This window comes from Pezoporus occidentalis, unplaced genomic scaffold (genome assembly GCF_034315485.1).
Source record: "Pezoporus occidentalis ecotype Australia unplaced genomic scaffold, CSIRO_AGI_Poc_V1 ctg10, whole genome shotgun sequence".
NCBI classification, from domain to species: Eukaryota; Metazoa; Chordata; class Aves; order Psittaciformes; family Psittacidae; genus Pezoporus; species Pezoporus occidentalis.
The window spans coordinates 514,705-534,209 of NW_026912779.1; the positions used below are offsets into that span (position 1 = coordinate 514,705).

The 19,505-nt window shown below is 50.6% G+C and overlaps 1 protein-coding gene across 3 annotated transcripts in view; it reads right to left on the reverse strand.

Moving 5' to 3' along the window:
- The window catches only part of RALGAPA2 (Ral GTPase activating protein catalytic subunit alpha 2), a 115,707-nt gene that overhangs the window by 59,246 nt on the left and 36,956 nt on the right, over positions 1 to 19,505 (reverse strand). For all 3 annotated transcript variants that reach the window (XM_062608072.1, XM_062608082.1, XM_062608094.1), the window contains 8 exons: positions 16,616 to 16,753; positions 16,001 to 16,098; positions 14,159 to 14,249; positions 13,822 to 13,998; positions 12,130 to 12,323; positions 11,552 to 11,650; positions 11,132 to 11,287; positions 123 to 251 (listed from right to left, as the gene is read on the reverse strand). In XM_062608072.1, coding sequence (XP_062464056.1) covers positions 123 to 251; positions 11,132 to 11,287; positions 11,552 to 11,650; positions 12,130 to 12,323; positions 13,822 to 13,998; positions 14,159 to 14,249; positions 16,001 to 16,098; positions 16,616 to 16,753 — 1,082 coding nt within the window. The remainder of the gene's footprint in view (positions 1 to 122; positions 252 to 11,131; positions 11,288 to 11,551; positions 11,651 to 12,129; positions 12,324 to 13,821; positions 13,999 to 14,158; positions 14,250 to 16,000; positions 16,099 to 16,615; positions 16,754 to 19,505) is intronic.

Sequence of the window (19,505 nt, forward strand, 5' to 3'; positions counted from 1 at the left end):
CTCTGCACCAGGAGCGCGCTGCGCACCCAGGACCCACGCTCAGCTGCCCCAGCACCGCTCCACTCAGCACTCATGACTCCATACACACCAGCCCCATCAGCACGCACCGGGCGGCCCCTCACCTCCAGCGTGTCCGCGCTCAGCACCCGCGCTGCCGCAGTGATGAAGTCCCCGATGAGCATGGTAAAGCCAGGCAAGGCCAGGAAGAAAAACCATGGCGGGCAGTGCCTGATGACCGTGTTCAGGATATCCTGGAAGAGAAGGGGCCTGCTTCAGAACAAGGAAAGCACAACAACGAAGGCCCAAAACCAAAAGGGAGAGGTGGGGCTGCACCCCAAATCCTATGTCCAGTTCTGGGTCCCTCACTCCAAGAGAGGAGACACTGTGCTGGAGCGGGGCCAGAGAAGAGCAGTGGAGCTGGTGCAGGGCCTGGAGCACAAGTGTGATGGGGAAGGGGTGAGGGACCTGGGGGGTTCAGTGTGGAGAAGAGAAGGCTCAGGGGGACCTGATGGCTCCCTGCAGCTGCCTGAGAGGAGGATGGAGCCAGGAGGGGCTGGGCTCTGCTCCCAAGGAACAAGGGATGGGACAAGAGGAACCGGCCTCAAGCTGCACCAGGGCAGGTTTAGATGGAGCTGAGGAACAATTCCTGCCCCAGAGGGTGCTCAGGCATTGGAACAGGCTGCCCAGGGCAGGGCTGCAGGCACCGTCCCTGCAAGGGTTCACATAGCGTGGAGATGAGGCCTCAGTGCCATGGGTTAGTGGTGGCCTTGGCAGTGCTGGCAGTGGTTGGACTGGATGAGCTTGAAGGGCTTTTCCAACCCGGTGGATTCTGTGATTGAACTTTGCAATTCACCAGTTCCGCACTAATCATGGTGATAGATAATTCAGAGCCCCACAGCTATATGTAGAAACCGACCATCAGGTACCAGCCACTGCTTCCTGCTGATGTGCTTTGTGAGAAAAGTGCATTTTGTATTTTTGTAATAGTTGTAATCTTAAATTCCGGTTGGAAAAAAACCAAACAAACCCTCGTGTCTCTCTGTGTCTAAGCATAACTGTTCTCCTGTTAAATAAGACTTGAATCCAAAGCCATTAATCCATTTCAGGTGAAGTATTGCATCATTCCCAGTGAGTTATTCCCTAAAACCCCATTACCCAAACCTCTGTAGCCATGAACTCCCCTGGTGCCACAACGGGCTGCGGCTTTGCCTAGAGGAGCCTGGGCAGGAACCAAGAGCAGGCACCAAGCACTGCCAGGCTGCTCCAGCACCCCGGGATCCTCCTGCTCCTCTGAATAACTGAGACAGCAAACCCAGGCCAGGCCTGGCGAGAAGAGCTGCTGCTGAACTCCTGAAGAGGCAAAGGGGCTCTCCTGGGTTTCACAGGTAGCACCACACGTGTGAGAGCAGACCAGCAACCACAGCTCTGCTCTCACGTTACCTGTGACACAGAACGCATTCCAGAGCCGCGCTCCAACTTGAAACCTTCCACACTTCAATTCTCCACATCAGAGCAAAGTTCCTCTATTTAAGATTTCTTTCTTACAGGGTTTCAGCAGGTTTAAACTTGGGTGCAAAACCTCTATAATCCTTACACAGAACTCTGCATTTCCTGAAGAACTGGAAAAAGCAATTTCTACATGATATAGAATATTAGTTTTTGTCTCAATAAAAGGTCAAAGGAAAACCATTTCCAGTGTCCCCCTTTTCTGGTGTTAGGATGTGCTAAGGAAGGCTTGAACTTAACTTCAGTCCCAGAACATGCCCGTACATCAGAACCTACAGAAGCCAAGCTCCCTTTGCACTCCATGAAGAGGAGCTTTTACACCAGCAGTACATTCTGAAGTCCCTGCTGAGCACCTGGGCAGAACCTGGTCAGTGCCCCGCTGTGTATCCACAGCAGAGACACCCCATGGAATAACTGGTGTGTATTTTCAGTAAAGAACACTGGTTTTTCACATAGTAGCAGATAATGCTTTCACTTTCCTGAATAAGCTAAATGCCACTCGAGTTAATGTTTAAACTGCTTTTAATCACTTCCTTTGATACATTTTAAAGTCAATATCAGTCAAGGCAAACATGCAAAGAGGGAGCAGATGGATGCAGCCGCTTGTAAAGCGGGTGATAAACCCTCCCTGGGCAGAACAAAGGACCCACCTTTCTAACACAGGCTCTGATTGATGCCCTGGCTCCCCGCAGCACCTGCAGCCAGGTAGGGGATGGCTGAGCACCACCAGCAGCAGATGGGAGCACGCTGCTGTTGACACAGGCCACAGTGAAAGGGCCTGGGCTCACCTGGCCTGGGAGGTAACAGAGCCTCGGGGGTACAAACAACGGCTGTCGCCCCTGTCCTCGCTCGGCCCCATCTGTTCACCACCACCGGAACGGCCACCGGCTTCGTGGGCACTGCCCAGGAAACAGGACGAAAGAGCAGCAGCAACACTGCTGCTTTCATACACCCACACCTGAGGGAGCACAGCTTCAACAGACCCTGGGACAACACAGCCACAAGGCTGGGAGAACGAGGCCGCACCGATGTGCTTGCTCTTTGTGAGATCTGCTACCCCTAAAGAAGTATGCTGGTTTCCACAGTGAGAAACTTTCGGAAATTCCTTTGGAAAAGCTAAGGAAGCAACCCTCACTTCCTCTGCTTTGTCCTGTAGCTTCAACGTGATGGATTCCCAGCACAGGCTGTGCACTGTGAGCTACAGCACACCCGACTGTTGGGAGCTGACAACGTACAAGTGCGTAACAGCCCAGCCAAAACCGCATCCAAGCTGGTTCCCATCGGTTCCCACTGCCACCCTGGGCATTCTGGTGCACATCCACGCTAGCCTGAGTGCCTTCATTTGAACCAACACAAGGCAGAGTGTGTCTGAGGTAACTCTGGAGCTCTGCTTGAGCTCAGTCCCAGCAGCAGTGGCAGGGCAGAAGCTCCCGCTGGGATGGTGCTTTCAGGTAAAGCTGCGCAGGGTCCTCCCTCTCCCCACCAGGCACCACGTTTCCTGCTCACAGCTGAGTGTGGCTTCACGCAGCAGTTCAGGAGCACTATGAGCTAGCTCATCAAGGAGACCTGGGCTCATGAGAAAGAGTCCAAGGGAGAGCATATGTCCTATCAGTGCTAGCACAAAAATCAGGTAATTCAAACAGAGGCCGTTGTTTCCTCCCCTCCGAAGCGCTGCCCGGTACATGCAGACCCTGCTCGGCAGCTCGCAGCCTGGTAAATGAATCACTTTAATTGAATGCTATGTACACAGTAACTGGGAAAACACAAGCAATAAGAAAAGCATATGGTGATGGCAATAGAAATTGGTTTACTCATTCTGTGCCGTGTTGTTTCTTTACTTCTTTCATAATTGACCTTTAGAACGATAAACGTGTAAAATAATTTGGGTTTATTATGGCTCCGAACCTTTCAGCAATTACACAAAATGAAAATTTAAAAGGAAGTATTCATTCTGGAAGCATTTCCATTGTTTACATAATTGCACAGCTATAATTTAGCGTTCACGTTGTTGAAGACAAGTGAAAAAAAGGGCCATTATGGACTATTTCAATTCAAAATGATGCTCTGTAGTGTTAAAAATGGGGAGGAGGCGAGAGAAGGGGGCCATCACACGCAGGTCCTTCCCAAACGCATTAACCCGGGAAGCGGCACGGTATGTCAGCATGGGTTAAGCCGGACATCCAAATAATACGGATGGGGGCACCGAGAGGGCACTTACAAAATACCCCTCCCGCTGCAGGCTCCAGGTGTAAGTGAGCAGCCACCAGCTGCCCCGCGCTGCCGCCCTGGCACCCAGTGCACTCCGCTCCTCACCCAGCCTCGGGCGCCGCGGACATCCGCAGCCCGGCAAAGAGCAGAGCCCGAGACTGCAGCGTGCAGCCCTTCCTCCTCCATCCCCACTGCAGAAGAGCACACGCTTCCATCCATCCCCATTCCAGGTCTGCCTCCCTACCGCCACCTTCTAGGTAAGAGTTACCGTGTCAGAAATTAAGCTGCATTCACAAGGTATGAAGTCTTCTGACACCCTCGGGATTAGCCTGTCAGGAAAACCCATTTCAACCTGTCATTTGACCTCCAAAGGAGTTGTGTGTGCTGAAGTGTCTTGTGACTGGAACGCAACAGGGAGAGATACTACAAACCAGAAGAACAACACGTTTGTAAAGCACGGGTAAGGTTACTCATGAGTGCTAAAGATGACAGATTACTGTGTAAATCACCTCCTGCTAACTGCTCCCTCCCCTCTAAACTACATCAGAAAGCTCCCTCTTCTACAGCTGCATTAATAAGAGAGCAGCCAAAGGCCTGTGCTGACAGAGCTGCTCAGATGCCTTCACCAGAGATCACGCAAACATAGGAAAGGAGTTTTTAAAGAGCTTTTAAAGCTTCTCCTCCTTTAAAGTACATTTGATGTATCCACAGCCTCAGAGGGCTAGGGACGTGCTTCAGACTGGAAAAACTGTTTTAAGTTCACACACACCGAGAGGGAAGAATTCAAATACCCATTTGCTACAGAGCTATGGTACCAACACCTCAGTTACTAGTCCATGGCACTGCTTCAGGAGTTGAGCTGACTTTGTGTCACCACAGGGACTTCTCCCAAAGGGCAGCGGCAGGACACTTCCAAGCCCTGGATCACAGGGAGCCAGGGAGGCACTTCTACCTACCTGCTGCACCAGCTTTCAGGACATAGGACCACATGCAGAGGAGAAGGGGCTGTTTGGCACATCCCAAACCATGGCAAACGCGGCTAGTGCAGGTCCCAGTGAGCGGCTGCAGTGGCTGAGCAGTCTAGAAGTTGTCCACAGCCCCTTGTGTTGAATAAGAACTTCAAAGAAACATACAGCAGCTCACAAGTGGTTTTTGTTGAACTCCAGATCAATGTCGGTACAAACAGGTAGATAACAAGGTAGATAACAGGTAGATAACATGGCTTCTCTTGTAGCAATTCTACTGAGAAATGCTTCAGGTTTTAAATCAGCCATCTCTGATGAAAGAGCTGCAGCCAGTTTTCCTCACAAGCTTACCACATAACTGGTGTAGCTTCCCTGCCGTAATCAGGGACAGCGCATCTGGAACAGACAACGAGGCTTGTAGGCAAGCACAGCCTACGTTAGTACATCACCATCTTTATTGGCAGAGTATTTCAGCTAAGTCACCCTTCTGCTACCAAAAGGCACGGAGCTAAAAGCATAGCTGTTAACTCCTCTGCCTGCAGCTGGCTGCATCCTGCACGGCCTGAAATCTAATCACCAGGACATCTGTCAGCTCCTTGGGTCCGGGCTTTGTGGGGTTTTTCTTCCATATTTAAAGTTTGCTCTGCCCTTAACATCACTCAACTAAAAGAAGCCATCAGCACAGCCTCCCTCCTTTGCTGTTAGCTGTCTTTCCACAGGGAATTTCTGACGTCTGGCTTCTTATTATGTTCATTAGTACCTGCTATAAGCATTCTATTCCAGAAGTACTCTGTGAGCCAGTGGAACTGTACATTTACTAAACTTAGGTGTTAATACTCACTTTCAGACAACCTCTGACTACAGAGCAAAGCCTCAGCGGCACGCGCTGTTGAGAGGTTACACAGAGCATCTTCACTCATGCCAAAGCCCTGGTAGCAGGGGGAGAGCTGCTAAAGAAGTGACACCAGACAGCTGTGGGGCTGACACTGAAAACCTGCCCCCAAGGCAAGCACCTGACTTGCACTGCAGTCTCTGCTCAAACTGGGAGCAGAAATGTGGAGGTAAGACAGCGTCACAGAAATCCACCACTAATACGAATTATTTAAGTACCAAAAGCCCCAGAACTGAGGAATCAGAACTATCTCAAGAGCTACTTTTCTGAAGGGGGGTGAGTAGTGTCAGCAGTGCTTTGGGATTACGTTCTGCTACTTTGGTTCTTCAGCAAAAGGAAGGGAGCTATGAAGCAAGGAGATGCTTATGGACTTCACAAAGCTAAAACTGCTGCTTGCAGTAAGCACCCAGCAGCACCAGGACAACAAAAGGCCTTCCCTCTCCTGACTGTGTGTGCACTGCAGTACCAGATGTGGTTTAATTTAAAAAGCTTTCTTTACAGTCCAAATTGAAAGACGTGTGGGTGCATGGCGGGGAGGGGTCACCAAGTAGCAGAAGGCAGCTATACCAACCCAAACCACACCAGGCTCCCCTGGGACACAGCCTAAGATTCACACCCCAAAGCATTCCACGATTCCCCATAACCCACACAAGACTCTAGGACAAGAGAAGGTGACCTCCCTCCACTGCCCCACAGCAGGGCAGTGAACATCCACACTCGCTGTCCTGTAGCATGGGAGGGAGGGAAGGTAGAGCCCCAGCGAACTTCACTGCTAAGGAGCTGCAGGAGAAACCCGGCTCGCTGCAGCAGAGCGGCCGCTGCTGGGAGCGGAGGAGGAGGAAACCCATCACCCCAGATGCTCACTTGGCCCCTGACCCGAGGCCCCTTGTTGAGCCGGGAGCAGCGACAGCACCAGCCTGGGCTCAGCCCCTTCTCCCACCTGAGGAGGTGATGCAACCGCGGCGCAGAATTGTTCACCTGCCCTCAGAGACGGTTGTTGGCCGGGTGTCACACACGCAAACAGGCGCAGCTCATTACCCTGCCGTGTCCTAATTGCTGCATCCTGCCCCGAGGGCCAGGGGAGCCCCATGGAAAACACAGCTCACAGCACAGCTCACAGCACAGCTCACAGCACACCCCACAGCACAGCTCACAGCTCACAGCACAGCTCACAGCACACCCCACAGCACAGCTCACAGCACAGCTCACAGCTCACACCCCCCAGCACAGCTCACAGCACAGCTCACAGCACAGCTCACAGCACAGCTCACAGCTCACAGCACAGCTCACAGCTCACAGCACACCCCACAGCACAGCTCACAGCTCACAGCACAGCTCACAGCTCACAGCACAGCTCACAGCTCACAGCACACCCCACAGCACAGCTCACAGCTCACAGCACAGCTCACAGCTCACAGCACAGCTCACAGCTCACAGCACACCCCACAGCACAGCTCACAGCACAGCTCACAGCACAGCTCACAGCACAGCTCACAGCTCACAGCACAGCTCACAGCTCACAGCACACCCCACAGCACAGCTCACAGCACAGCTCACAGCACACCCCACAGCACACCCCACAGCACAGCTCACAGCTCACAGCACAGCTCACAGCTCACAGCACAGCTCACAGCACAGCTCACAGCTCACAGCACACCCCACAGCACAGCTCACAGCTCACAGCACAGCTCACAGCTCACAGCACAGCTCACAGCACAGCTCACAGCACAGCTCACAGCTCACAGCACAGCTCACAGCTCACAGCACAGCTCACAGCACAACTCACAGCTCACAGCACAGCTCACAGCACAACTCACAGCTCACAGCACAACTCACAGCTCACAGCACACCCCACAGCACAGCTCACAGCTCACAGCACAGCTCACAGCTCACAGCACAGCTCACAGCTCACAGCACACCCCACAGCACAGCTCACAGCTCACAGCACAGCTCACAGCACAACTCACAGCTCACAGCACAACTCACAGCTCACAGCACAGCTCACAGCTCACAGCACAGCTCACAGCACACCCCACAGCACAGCTCACAGCTCACAGCACAGCTCACAGCTCACAGCACAGCTCACAGCACAGCTCACAGCTCACAGCACAGCTCACAGCTCACAGCACACCCCACAGCACACCCCACAGTACACCCCACAGCACACCCCACAGCACACCTCATACTGCTCCTTCACACACCCCCGAGGCGGCCCCACTCACTGGGATGTTACTGGATAATTCATAACCGTGTTCCAGATGGGCTGGTTTGGTTTCCTGTCAGCACAAAGAGCTACACAACACAGCAGGAATTTCGTACCCTTAAGGGAGGAGTGGAAACAGAAATAAGCTGTGGAAAGCAACCCTTGTGATGCTAACTAAATAAAATAACCACCTATGAACTATACCTAATAGACTGAAATAACTGATAATCACAGTCAGGTCAAAGGGGATTCTGACTTTAATTTATGTAGTGACTCAAAGCTCTTCTAACACAGCCGAAGTGTTCTCCTGGGGTTTGTCCACATTCCTCCTGCTTTCCCCAGTAACTCTAAAGTTGCACTAGTGATACACACCGAAGGAAAACTGCTCCGTGAGAACATCCCCCCAGTTCTCCTGCTTGTGTTCCTTAAGTGTGAGAAATTCATGCTTCTGCTTAGCACACAGAAACACCTGTGCTAGAAGAATCTGCACCACAGCTTATTCTGGTGGGCAGTGCCTGGAATCCTCGAATTCTGCAGTGCTGCAGAGCACAGGGGTCTGTGTCCCAGCGATCCCTGTGCCCAGGACATCACTCCCTCTTTTAAAGAGGTTTATCAGGGAAGAGCACATACCAAACCCCAAAAACCACAGAACCTGCCCTTGCAGCAGGCAGTGCCCTCAGCATCCAAATTACTGGACCAGACTCAACACCCACCCAGCACCTTGAGGCAAATCATGCCCCATCCCTGGCAGTGCTCAAGGCCAGGTTGGACACGGGCTTGGAGCAAGCTGCTCTAGTGGAAGGGGTCCCTGTCCATGGTAGGGGTTGGGACTGGATGAGCTTTAAGGTCCTTTCCAACACAAACCAGTCTCGGATTCTGTGATACAGGAAATACAGAAACAGGCACACGGATTGTTGCATGAGAATCCGAGCTCCCAAGCACCATGAGCTAATACCTCGAGCAATTCCATAGCTAAGGAAAGCAAAACTGCAAGGACAGCAACACACGAGAAAACCTGTGGTCAAGTGTGCCACCAAGAGGCAAAAGCAGCAAAACAGAGTGAGATGAGAAGGAACAAAAGAGCAGCATCAGCGTGGAAAACAGCTGGGCCAGCCTGGAAGGATGGGCAGCGCGGGGTCTGCCTTCACTGTGCAGTGTCCACCTCTCCATCGTCTTTCACTTCGGGACTGGGGCTCTGCACAAGGACTGAAACCCAGTGCGCACAGCAGCGAGAGCGTAAAGCCTGTGGGACTGCTACTGACACCGAAGCGTGATGGACAGGGTAAAGAGCAGCTCAACAACAACCTGCTCACATTTCAGAAGTCCCCCAGTTTCTACGTAGGAACTGGAAGCCATCAGATTCGGAAAAAGCAGAGCACCCTCCAGCTTTGAAGAAAGGAGCTGCTGACACTTCCGAACCTGGCCATGGCATGGAAAGCTGTAGATGAAAACAACTGAAGTCTTACAGGCACTGATACTGCCCATCCTATGGCCTGTGCTGGCAGTCGCTGCTCTACTGATTCAGGGTCTTTGTGTTTTCAAATGTAAAAGGTAGTATTTTATTTCAATTCAGCCGACATCAGGCTCTAACGTTTGGTGAGTTGCGTGCTTTATGCGAGAGGATGTAATGCTGAGTGGTTCTTAACACTGAGGGGGTCTGACCACAGTGGGTGTTAGCACACAGGGGGGCTGTAGAGAAATGAAGTTACTGCGTTCACCAGGCAGGGTTAAACTGAAATCCGAATGGCATTAGGGGTACGAAAGAGCAACAAGCTCTTCCTTACCCCCAGGTTGCACCCCCACAGTGCAGGAAGGGGAGTTCTTCTGTTTCCACACTGGCCAGGACTTGGTTTTCCACAAGAAAACCACCTCCTTTCTACTCTTTTTTCCCCTCCGTGATCTCTTTAAAAGGCGGATTTTCCACATGCTCTCCCTTGTCAGGGGGGAGCTGGGACTGTTCCCCTCTCCACCTCAGAAACAAGGGAGCCGGCGGGGCTCTCCCTGCAGGCCCCCGGCAGAGCCGTGAGCACCGCAGGGTTCCGAGGCACCGGAGCTCGGCTCTGCCCGTGCTGTCACCGCTCCCCCCAGCCATAAAACCATGGACGTGTTTTCACACATCCTGTTTTGCTAAGAGTAACTCTCCGAGCTGTTGCCCGTACTCAGCCGTCTCTGCGGCGCAGTAAGCTCCTCACACCTCAACGGATGAAATCTCGTCTCCATCTCTCACTGAATGCTTTATTAGCGAGGCCAGCCCAGGGCACAGGGACCCAGGCACACTTATCCTCAGCTGCAGAACGCTCCGGCAGCGCCTCTTGGCTTCAGTGGTAAGACAACCTTCTGTCCCAGCCCCCTTGCAGCAGTCAGGAAGAGCGGGTATGTTAAACCTCCCCTGAAGGGCAAAAGTCTGGGGAGGCCAGCAGTAATTGTAATTTCGAGGAGGTTCTTGCACACAATGCACAGGGCATTCAAAGGGTGTGCTGAGAGCAGACACTGCTCCTAAGTTCACAGGAAGCTCTTCACAGCCCCTCCTTCACCCAAGATCATGTCTGGCATTTTACCCTGTGCCAGAAGGTACAAGCATCCCTAAGGTGAGCTGTGATGGGGTTGTAACAGTGCATCACAAATACGTACTTGTTAACTGGGGGAGCAATGAGAAACTTATGACTAAGTAATTTAAAGAGAGGTACAGACCACGCTACACCAGGCAATTCCGTGCAACAAGTGTCACAAAGCATTGCTTCCTTTCTGCTTCAGATCTTCAAATATGAAAATCACAGAAGCCCAGACTGCTTTGGGTTGGAAGGGACCTCAAAGCTCCTCCAGCTCCAACCCCTGCCACGGGCAGGGACACCTTCCACTGGAGCAGCTTGCTCCAAGCCCCTGTGTCCAACCTGCCCTTGAACACTGCCAGGGATGGGGCAGCCACAGCTTCTCTGGGCACCGTGTGCCAGCGCCTCAGCACCCTCACAGGGAAGAGCTTCTGCCTAAGAGCTCAGCTCAGTCTCCCTTCGGGCAGGTTCAAGCCATTCCCCTTGGCCTGTCCCTCCATCCCTTGTCCCAAGCCCCTCTCCAGCTTTCCTGCAGCCCCTTCAGGCACTGGAGCTGCTCTCAGGTCTCCCCTTCAGGAGCCTTCTCTTCTCCAGGCTGCCCCAGCCCAGCTCTCTCAGCCTGGCTCCAGAGCAGAGCTGCTCCAGCCCTCGCAGCATCTCTGTGGCCTCCTCTGGCCTCGCTCCAACAGCTCCACGTCCCTCTTGTGCTGCTGCCCCAGAGCCCCAACACAAGAATTGTAACACAGAAAACAGACATCTCCATCAGCACACAATAATAAATTCTCTTTTTACCAGGGAAAGCTTGTACCTGGTCTTCACTGGTCAACCCAAGGTGCATCACGAAATAGAAGTGAACCAGGAAATCAGAGTTTGGCAGAACATCTTGTCGCCTCGTCATCATGGCACAGATGAGCCTGTATGCCTGCAGCTTGCCTTCCTTGTACTCGCTTGGCAGCGTGGTTGCCTGAAAAGAGCAAAATCCTTGTAATAGTGCTTTTTTCTCAGGTAGCCAGCAAATGCAGAAGTACATCTCCAGCGGATTCTGCATAAAGCAAAGCTGTTCCCTGTATTTGCTACAGGAGATTCGAGTCCAAACAGCCTTTGGAGGATATTCATCCTCTTAGCAGCAGCGGCTGCAACCATTAACAGTAACCCAACTGAACATACACACATTCAGTACTGAAACAGGAGACAGCACCAATGTGTGAGAAGTTTAGAAACCACTTACCTTGAACAACCAAGATGCAAATATCCTGAGAGGAGGAATGAGGACAGGAGGAGAGGGAGTAGACTGATTGTCCGCACTTATAGCGAGGTTGTCCCGAATCTAGGGGGTTTTAAAGGAGAAGAGCCAGTAAAACTGATGGCTCCTTATTTCACATTATTACTTTCTCATTTTAGTTTGGTTTCATTATTTTGAGGTACTACTTTCTGCACTATACAGAGCTCCTACTTCAGCCAAAACTACCTGGAAAGCTTATTCTATAGGGCTTCCCCATGTCCTAAGCAAGTCTTGCCCTTTCAGGTCATACCATGGGCTTTTGCACCAATATTCTGTTCTATACCTCTACTTTCTTTGCTAGTATTTCCCCACCCCATATAAATTAACTGTCTAAATTCTCTTATCATTGAAGAGGGATATTCTCTACTGGGGATACCTACTGGAAATCAAACAGGATTAGCCTACCTGACAAGAGAATCCTCCAAATCCCATGCTTTTGTTCCAGATGCTAACACTAAATCATATTTATTAACTTTTAAGCAGCAGAAAAACCAGATCAGTAGGTGTAAGCACCACCCACGTACCTTTGCGAGTTTGTACCACAACTCATAGAGATACCCAAACACTTTTGCATGAATTTTAGGTGACTTTATATTGTTCACATCTCCAAGAATTCCCAAGATCCTCCTCCATAACACGGCAGCAGAATCGGGGTGCCAACCGATGAGGCTTCCACCAGCAATTATACTGCAGTCATCAGCAAGGAACTCACTGCTGTCTGGAAATCCAACACAGGTCCATTTCCATGAATCAGGAACACAGTGTCAGCATAAACTGGGTCAGTAAACCAGGAAAACTGCTCCTTTTAACCATTTCCCACCTCTGAAGTTCTCTCTCTCTCCAAATCACCCCTCTCTTTTTCATTGCCCAAGCTAGCACACGGTTCAAAACCAAAACACAGCAGAAAGTGTGGGCTCACGGGCCTTCCATGCAGAGGTGATTCAGCCACAGAGCAGTTTACATCAGACTGACCCCCTCAACGTTAGGTTTGTTTTACCAGCGAGTTCCAAATGGAACATTCATGCAGTCAGAGAGATTTATTCAACCAATAACTGGCTTTCACAGTTAACATTTCATCAGTCAGTTCCAACCCCCCTGGCACGGGCAGGGGCTGCTCTAGTGGAAGGTGTTCCTGCCCGTGGCAGGGGTTGGAGCTGGAGGAGCTTTAAGGTCCCTTCCAACGCAAACCAGGCTGGGGTTCCACGATTCTGTGATTTCTATTCCTAAAAGCCCTTTCTCTTTTAAGATCACATAGTGTAAAACGACCTGGAAATGCAAGTGAACAAAGGCCCTAAGAGGTGGGGCCTTGGGTGATATGATTTAGCGTAAGGTGTCCCTGCCCACGGCAGGGGGGTTGGAACTGGATGATCTTAAGGTCCTTTCCAACCCTAACGATTCTATGATTCTATGTATGCACTGCTGGTGATGAAGAGCATGCTCGGGCATCCTCATTTATGCAGGGACCGTTCCTGAGATTGCAGTACTCAAACTGAGCAGGAGAGCAGGGGGCTGTGAAGACCACCAGGACAACGGGATTTGTCTGCTGGGACAGTACGAGCACAATTCCATACGGAAGTGGAATTGTTGCTGACAAGAGCCTGCTCTCAGCGCAGCGAGAGCCACGCAGCAGCCTGTCTGCAGGCACAACCAGCCCCAGGGGGCTCCCTGCAGTGCTCAGCACCCGAGGGCTGGGGGAGAGGTACAGGAACCCTCTACACAGGCAGAGGGAAGTAACCCCAGGACCCAAAGAGGGTCAGCAAAGTGAAAGCCATTCTAGATGCTTTTATGTTCATGTGAATTGATTTCTTTAAAAAGCTTTTGGGATATTTTGTTTTGCTTTTTTGCTTTGTTTGTACCTTTCTGCTAGGAATTATAACCTGTTCATTTTATATAGGAATTAAAACTGGGCATTAGTGGGGCAGGCTCAGAGAGCACACATGATCAGCTGTCACAAGTCAGCTGATGAGTAGTGATTTGACACAGAAAGCAACCCCATTATTTTCAACTGTTTGATCCTTTTCTGTATCACAGTTTGCTGGCACGTAGTTCGGCTCCTGATTATCCAAATTCTTAAACTCTAGGCATTGAAAACTCACTTTTGAATGACCATTGTGAAGGGAACGAGATAAATGAAACATACTTTTTATAAGCAAGCTAAACTGTGCGAAGTCCTTTGGGAGATCACAGTGTAGAACACATTCCCTGCAGTGCAGTACCTGTCAGGTTCGCGGTGTCTGAGGGGCTAAGCTGAAGCCAGCGAGGGGCATCAGCATCCATGCAAACGTCTGCGGAGGCATTCACCTCAGGGTCATCTTCAGAAGCTTGCCAGGGGATGAGAGCGATCTCCACCTCGTTGCTGTAGCCAATGGACGTGTCACTGCTGACGCTCTCACCTGCGGCAGGGAGCGCATTAACCAGGTCACAAACCCGGTTTCTAACAACTACCTTAGCAAAGCACCATGAGAAAAGTGGCCACTACATCTGCAGCAAGACAGAACCTGACACTGACCCCAGGTGCTACGCTTCAGAAAAAGGCTGTGTCTTGGAACTCACTTTTTTCTCTCTCTCTGCAGTTCCCATGGGATTGCTGCCAGTCTGCCCTCAAATCCAACTCAGCTGTGCTGCTGCTTCTTCGGACTGGTACCTTCGGAGAAACACATTCATCTCAGTTTAGCACAGTTCCGAGAACCACATCACGTTTTAGCAAATCTGAGCTACATACACAGTCACTAGAAATCAGTTATAACCCAGACAAGATATTCCAACTAATATTTAGACTGCCCAAATAGCTCTAAATGACTTCAGGGAACCAACAGGAGAAGTTTAGACTGGATGTAAGGAGGAAGTTCTTCCCTGTGAGGGTGGTGAGGCACTGGAATGGGCTGCCCAGGGAGGTTGTGAATGCTCCATCCCTGGCAGTGTTCAAGGCCAGGTTGGATGAATCCTTGGGTGAGATGGTTTAGTGTGAGGTGTCCCTGCCCATGGCAGGGGGTTGGAACTGGATGATCTTAAGGTCCTTTCCAACCCTAACTATTCTATGATTCTGATTCTATGACCATGTTTTCAGCTTCAGCCTTTATCCTCCCTTCCTTAGGCTCAGTTTTCATACCAACAAGCAGGACTTTTTATCTACGTTTTTCCACAAATCTGAAGACTCAGTACAGAAAGTATCAAAAATCTTCCAGGGAGGAATCAGCATCATCTCTTCTGTCAGAGCATTATCCTGCTGCAAGACAACCCATGAAAAGACACCCCATCCTTTGTTCACCTCCTCCTCCTTCACCACATGGGTTTAGAGCTACTTGCTGAAAACTCTTCAGACCATTTTCTGCTTCTACACAGCACTGCCCTGCCCCTGCACATCACTGGTTTTCTTTACATCTGGCAGGTCACCTTCCAATTCACATCTCTGTGGCACCTGTATTGGCAGAACTTAACACCAAGCCCCAACACAAAGGCCCTCGGGGCACACTGGATCTAACTGCTGAAGGAATCTCTACTCTCAGGAGTAGAAAAAAGGAAATTCTTCGATTCAGGTAACATTTGTGACATTCCATTTTGAGATTCGCAATTATTACTGTGACTAGTTTTAAATAAATGTATACATCTCTTAAAGCAATTTCTGACCCCTGGCCAGACATTAATCCATTCATTCGTTCTGCCTAAATCTGAGCAATTCTTGCCCCCAAAGAGACATCTGGCTTTAGAAATCATCATGGCATTATCTACCACTGCAGCTGGAGAGACCTGCCCATCACTCCCAGGCAATGGGACACAATTAGTGGCACTTCCAAGTCCAGACATATGGGAGAGCCACGGTCCAAAGACAAGATTCAGCTTGAAGCCCTCCGTGCCACGCTGCATTACACTTCCACCGGGATGATCAGCCCCAGCCATCATTATTTCTGCCATTTAGTCCAAAGTTGCATTAAAAATTTATGAAGCTTTCCTGTCCTGATGGTAACTTGCACAGCCCTCTGCAGTACACAGCTGGTGACACAAATGGTGCTGGAGGAGAGCACTTCCCCCAGTACTTTAAACCATGAAACATTTATTCCAGTGCACTGTAGCTCTGTAATAGCCATGAATTATTTACACTTTAAAAGTTATTAACTTCGTGTTTCTAGTTAATATAAAAAGCACAGAAGTCTCGCATAAACCTGCAATACAGGCACCACCTCAGCCTGCAGAAACAACTGACAAGAGGGGGGAGGCAGAACGCTCACATCACTCAACATGTGAGCAGCTACAGCGCAACTCCAGGCTCCAAACTAGAGATGTGATTCATGGCTTTTCACACTGGCAGCTGCTGCAGTTTCTAAGCACTAAAACCACCTCATTAGAAATGAAACATTGGTAGGCTCCCATCAACGGTTACTTCCTGTTTTGCCTTACTTGCTCAGCTTCATGTTCCTTCTTTGCGCACCCCGCATTTTCCTGAACGCATTTGGAGTCTGCAGAAGTGGAATTATGAGGAGCTCCAGCCTTTTTACCTAGAAATTTTGGAAAGCAAACAAGAAACACAGACATTTGTGGGACCAAAGTACCCAGCACAGCACACGAGCACTTCGGTTACGTTTACATGTCACTTGTGTCTATAGCTCAGGGAAGTCATACATTACAACAGAACACAAGGTGTTGTGGAAGATCCTTCATAAGCATAACCTACATGATGGAACAGCAAAGCTGTTCTCTCGAAGACAAAATTTAAATGCAAGCCAGATTAAAAGAAATAAATGTCAAGAGTTACACACAAAATGCACACGTTTAAAGGTTCCCTTGGTCACTGCCTTGCTTTATAAAGGTCGTGTCCTGCATGTGGGTCTGTAACTTCTTACCAATAGTTATTTCAACAAGACACCAACGATACATTCGCTAAGAAACCAAGATAAAAACACATCTTAGAACGGCGCTGGAAAGCAAAGCAGGTAAGAGCAGCACTTACGGGGCTGGACAAGCCCCACGCTTGCTCTTCAGAGGTGCAGCATCGCTGTGGTCTGTAGGAATTACCTTGGAGAAAATCGGGTGGGAACTGCTCTGCGATGTCCGAGGTGCTGCTGCTCCGAGTCAGCTCCTGCTCTTGCTCTGCAAACAGGCCCGAGGCTTCTGCTCCCGCTGGATTTTCCAGCTGCTGGGATTCTTCCACTTCTGGTGGTTGAACACAGAACATTCGCACAGCTCAGAATGACGCACCCATGTGAACTCCTCACCTAAGGCAGCTATATGAGAAGTTCAGTACCTATCCACGTACATTCAGACTTCCCAGGTTCCAGAGCTGGAACGTCCCTCCCACTTACAGAGTTATCATTTAGGCTTTATACACTATCCTTAGAAAACTGTGAAGTTTAGAGAGAGGTGTAGGAGCGGTGCCAGTGGTGAAAGGGCTATAAAAGGGACAGAAATGGCTTTGGGGTCCAGAGTGCACGAGGAGGGGTGGGAGCCATGGGAACAAAGCTGGTTTTCAGTGCTAGAGCCCCACACAAGGCCCTGCTCCTTCTGGAAACAGGACAGAGGAGAAGCTGCAGCACTGCTAGAGATGCAGAGCGCAGGGCACGGCTGTGCTGACCGACCTGTCCGTGAGGATGGGAGGGGGACAATCAAAAAGGCAACAGTTCAGACAGGGTAAAACCAATCTGAGGTTTCTGAGGGCAAACTGCATCCTGCAGCTTTTTGTTGTGACTGCAAATGAGAAATCGAAAGAGAGGAGAAAGGGGCATGAAAATTCAAGTGAGAAAGTGAACTGACAGAGTGGGGAAGGAGCATCCGGGGCTCCTGAGGTGAGCTCGCAACACAGGGCTTGCAGAAATGCATTTCTCTGAGCACTGGGGTGGGGGCAAAGACAGCAACATTTGGGATTGAGTATGTTCCCATTCACAGAATCCCAGCCTGGTCTGGGTTGAAGGGACCTCAAAGCTCCTCCAGCTCCAACCCCTGCCACGGGCAGGGACCCCTTCCACTAGAGCAGCTTGCTCCAAGCCCCTGTGTCCAACCTGCCCTTGAACACTGCCAGGGATGGGGCAGCCACAGCTTCTCTGGGCACCCTGTGCCAGCGCCTCAGCACCCTCACAGGGAAGAGCTTCTGCCTCAGAGCTCAGCTCAGTCTCCCCTTGGGCAGGTTCAAGCCATTCCCCTTGGCCTGGCCCTCCAGGCCCTTGTCCCAAGCCCCTCTCCAGGTTTCCTGCAGGCAAGTAGAGGTGCTTTTGGTTACGGCTATGGCAGTGGTTAACGTCACCTCCCAATCCTAACCTGCTTGCTAACTCCTTCCCCAGAAAGCAGCTGAGAAGGGGGTCCACACACCCCACCACAGCCACCAGTGACTGCTCAGATCACACAGCCAGTGGTACCTTCCCTTCTTAAAGCCAGATGGAAAGTGCTGCTGTGGCAACTTCTATGAGATTCCTGGCATCTCTGTTTTCCAATAAGGACTAGTGTCCTTTCCCCCAGCTTTCCGTTACACTCCTCCTGCCTCCTCTGCTCTGCTCCACAAGCACTGACATCGAGGCTGTGCTTCCTCAGACAGGATCAAGAAGTGCAGCCCTTGGGATGGGTAATGGGTGACACACAGAGGCTGCAGCAGCAGCCTCAGGAGGACACAGTGCTCAGCTTGTTCAGCCTGCACCGAGTGTAATGCTGAAACACTTAATGAACGTTGTGTGTGCTTTAGAGAAGTACCTCACAAGTGCCCATGCACAAACCCCAACAGCTCTGGCGTGTACTGACCGCACAGCATCACTGCTGCCTCAGGTGTCTTGCAGAAAGTGATAAAATAGAATCATAGAATAGTTAGGGTTGGAAAGGACCTTAAGATCATCCAGTTCCAACCCCCCTGCCATGGGCAGGGACACCTCACACTAAACCATCTCACCCAAGGCTCTGTCCAACCTGGCCTTGAACAGTGCCAGGGATGGAGCATTCACAACCTCCCTGGGCAACCCATTCCAGTGCCTCAGCACCCTAACAGTAAAGAATTTCCTCCTTATATCCAATCTAAACTTCCCCTGTTTCAGTTTGAACCCGTTACCCCTTGTCCTGTCACTACAGTCCCTAATGAAGAGTCCCTCTCCAGCATCCCTATAGCCCCCCTTCAGATACTGGAAGGCTGCTGTGAGGTCTCCACGCAGCTTCTCTTCTCCAGGCTGAACAGCCTCACCTTTCTCAGCCTGTCTCCACACAGGAGGTGCTCCAGCCCCTGATCATCCTCATGGCCTCCTCTGACTTGTTCCAACAGTTCCATGTCCTTTTTATGTTGAGGACACCAGAACAAATAACCAATTCAATTCAGTAGCTGCAACAACTTCAGCTCCAACCCTGCTTAGGGCTCGAGTCAGAAACCCGTCCCAGGAGGTGAAATGCAGGAGGGGACAGAGTTACTTTCAGAGGTTTCCCAGCTGAAAGCAGAAAGAAAGGACAGCCTGCTCAGAGGACGAGCAAGCTGGCTGCTCCACCAGCACCCCTGGCTAGGGGCAGGATGAGTGCCCTCCAGCCAGGCACTCTGTGCTCGCTTTTACTCAGCTGTGTCTGGGCACCAGCGCAGAGCTCAGCTCAGGAGGTGCAGGCTTAGGGCTTGCTCCAGCTTCAGTTGTCACAACAGCAGGACCCACTCCTTGGAAAATCCAAGGTTTACTGCACTTGAGCAGAAATACACCCATGTGAGTCTAAATAACACTAAACGCCCAAATCTGGACTGCTGCCTTTAGTGTTTGCTTCCCTTACCCTTAGTACATTTGGTCCGCCCTACATTAAAACTTTAACAACTGCTTGGAAACCTTCCATAAATCAAGTAATAGAAAGTGTAAGCATGAATAAAAGGATTTCTTTATTAAGAAATTAATTACGATTCATGGTAATCTTTTATATTAAAATGAACAACACTTGCATTGCTTGCAGTACTGCAAACATC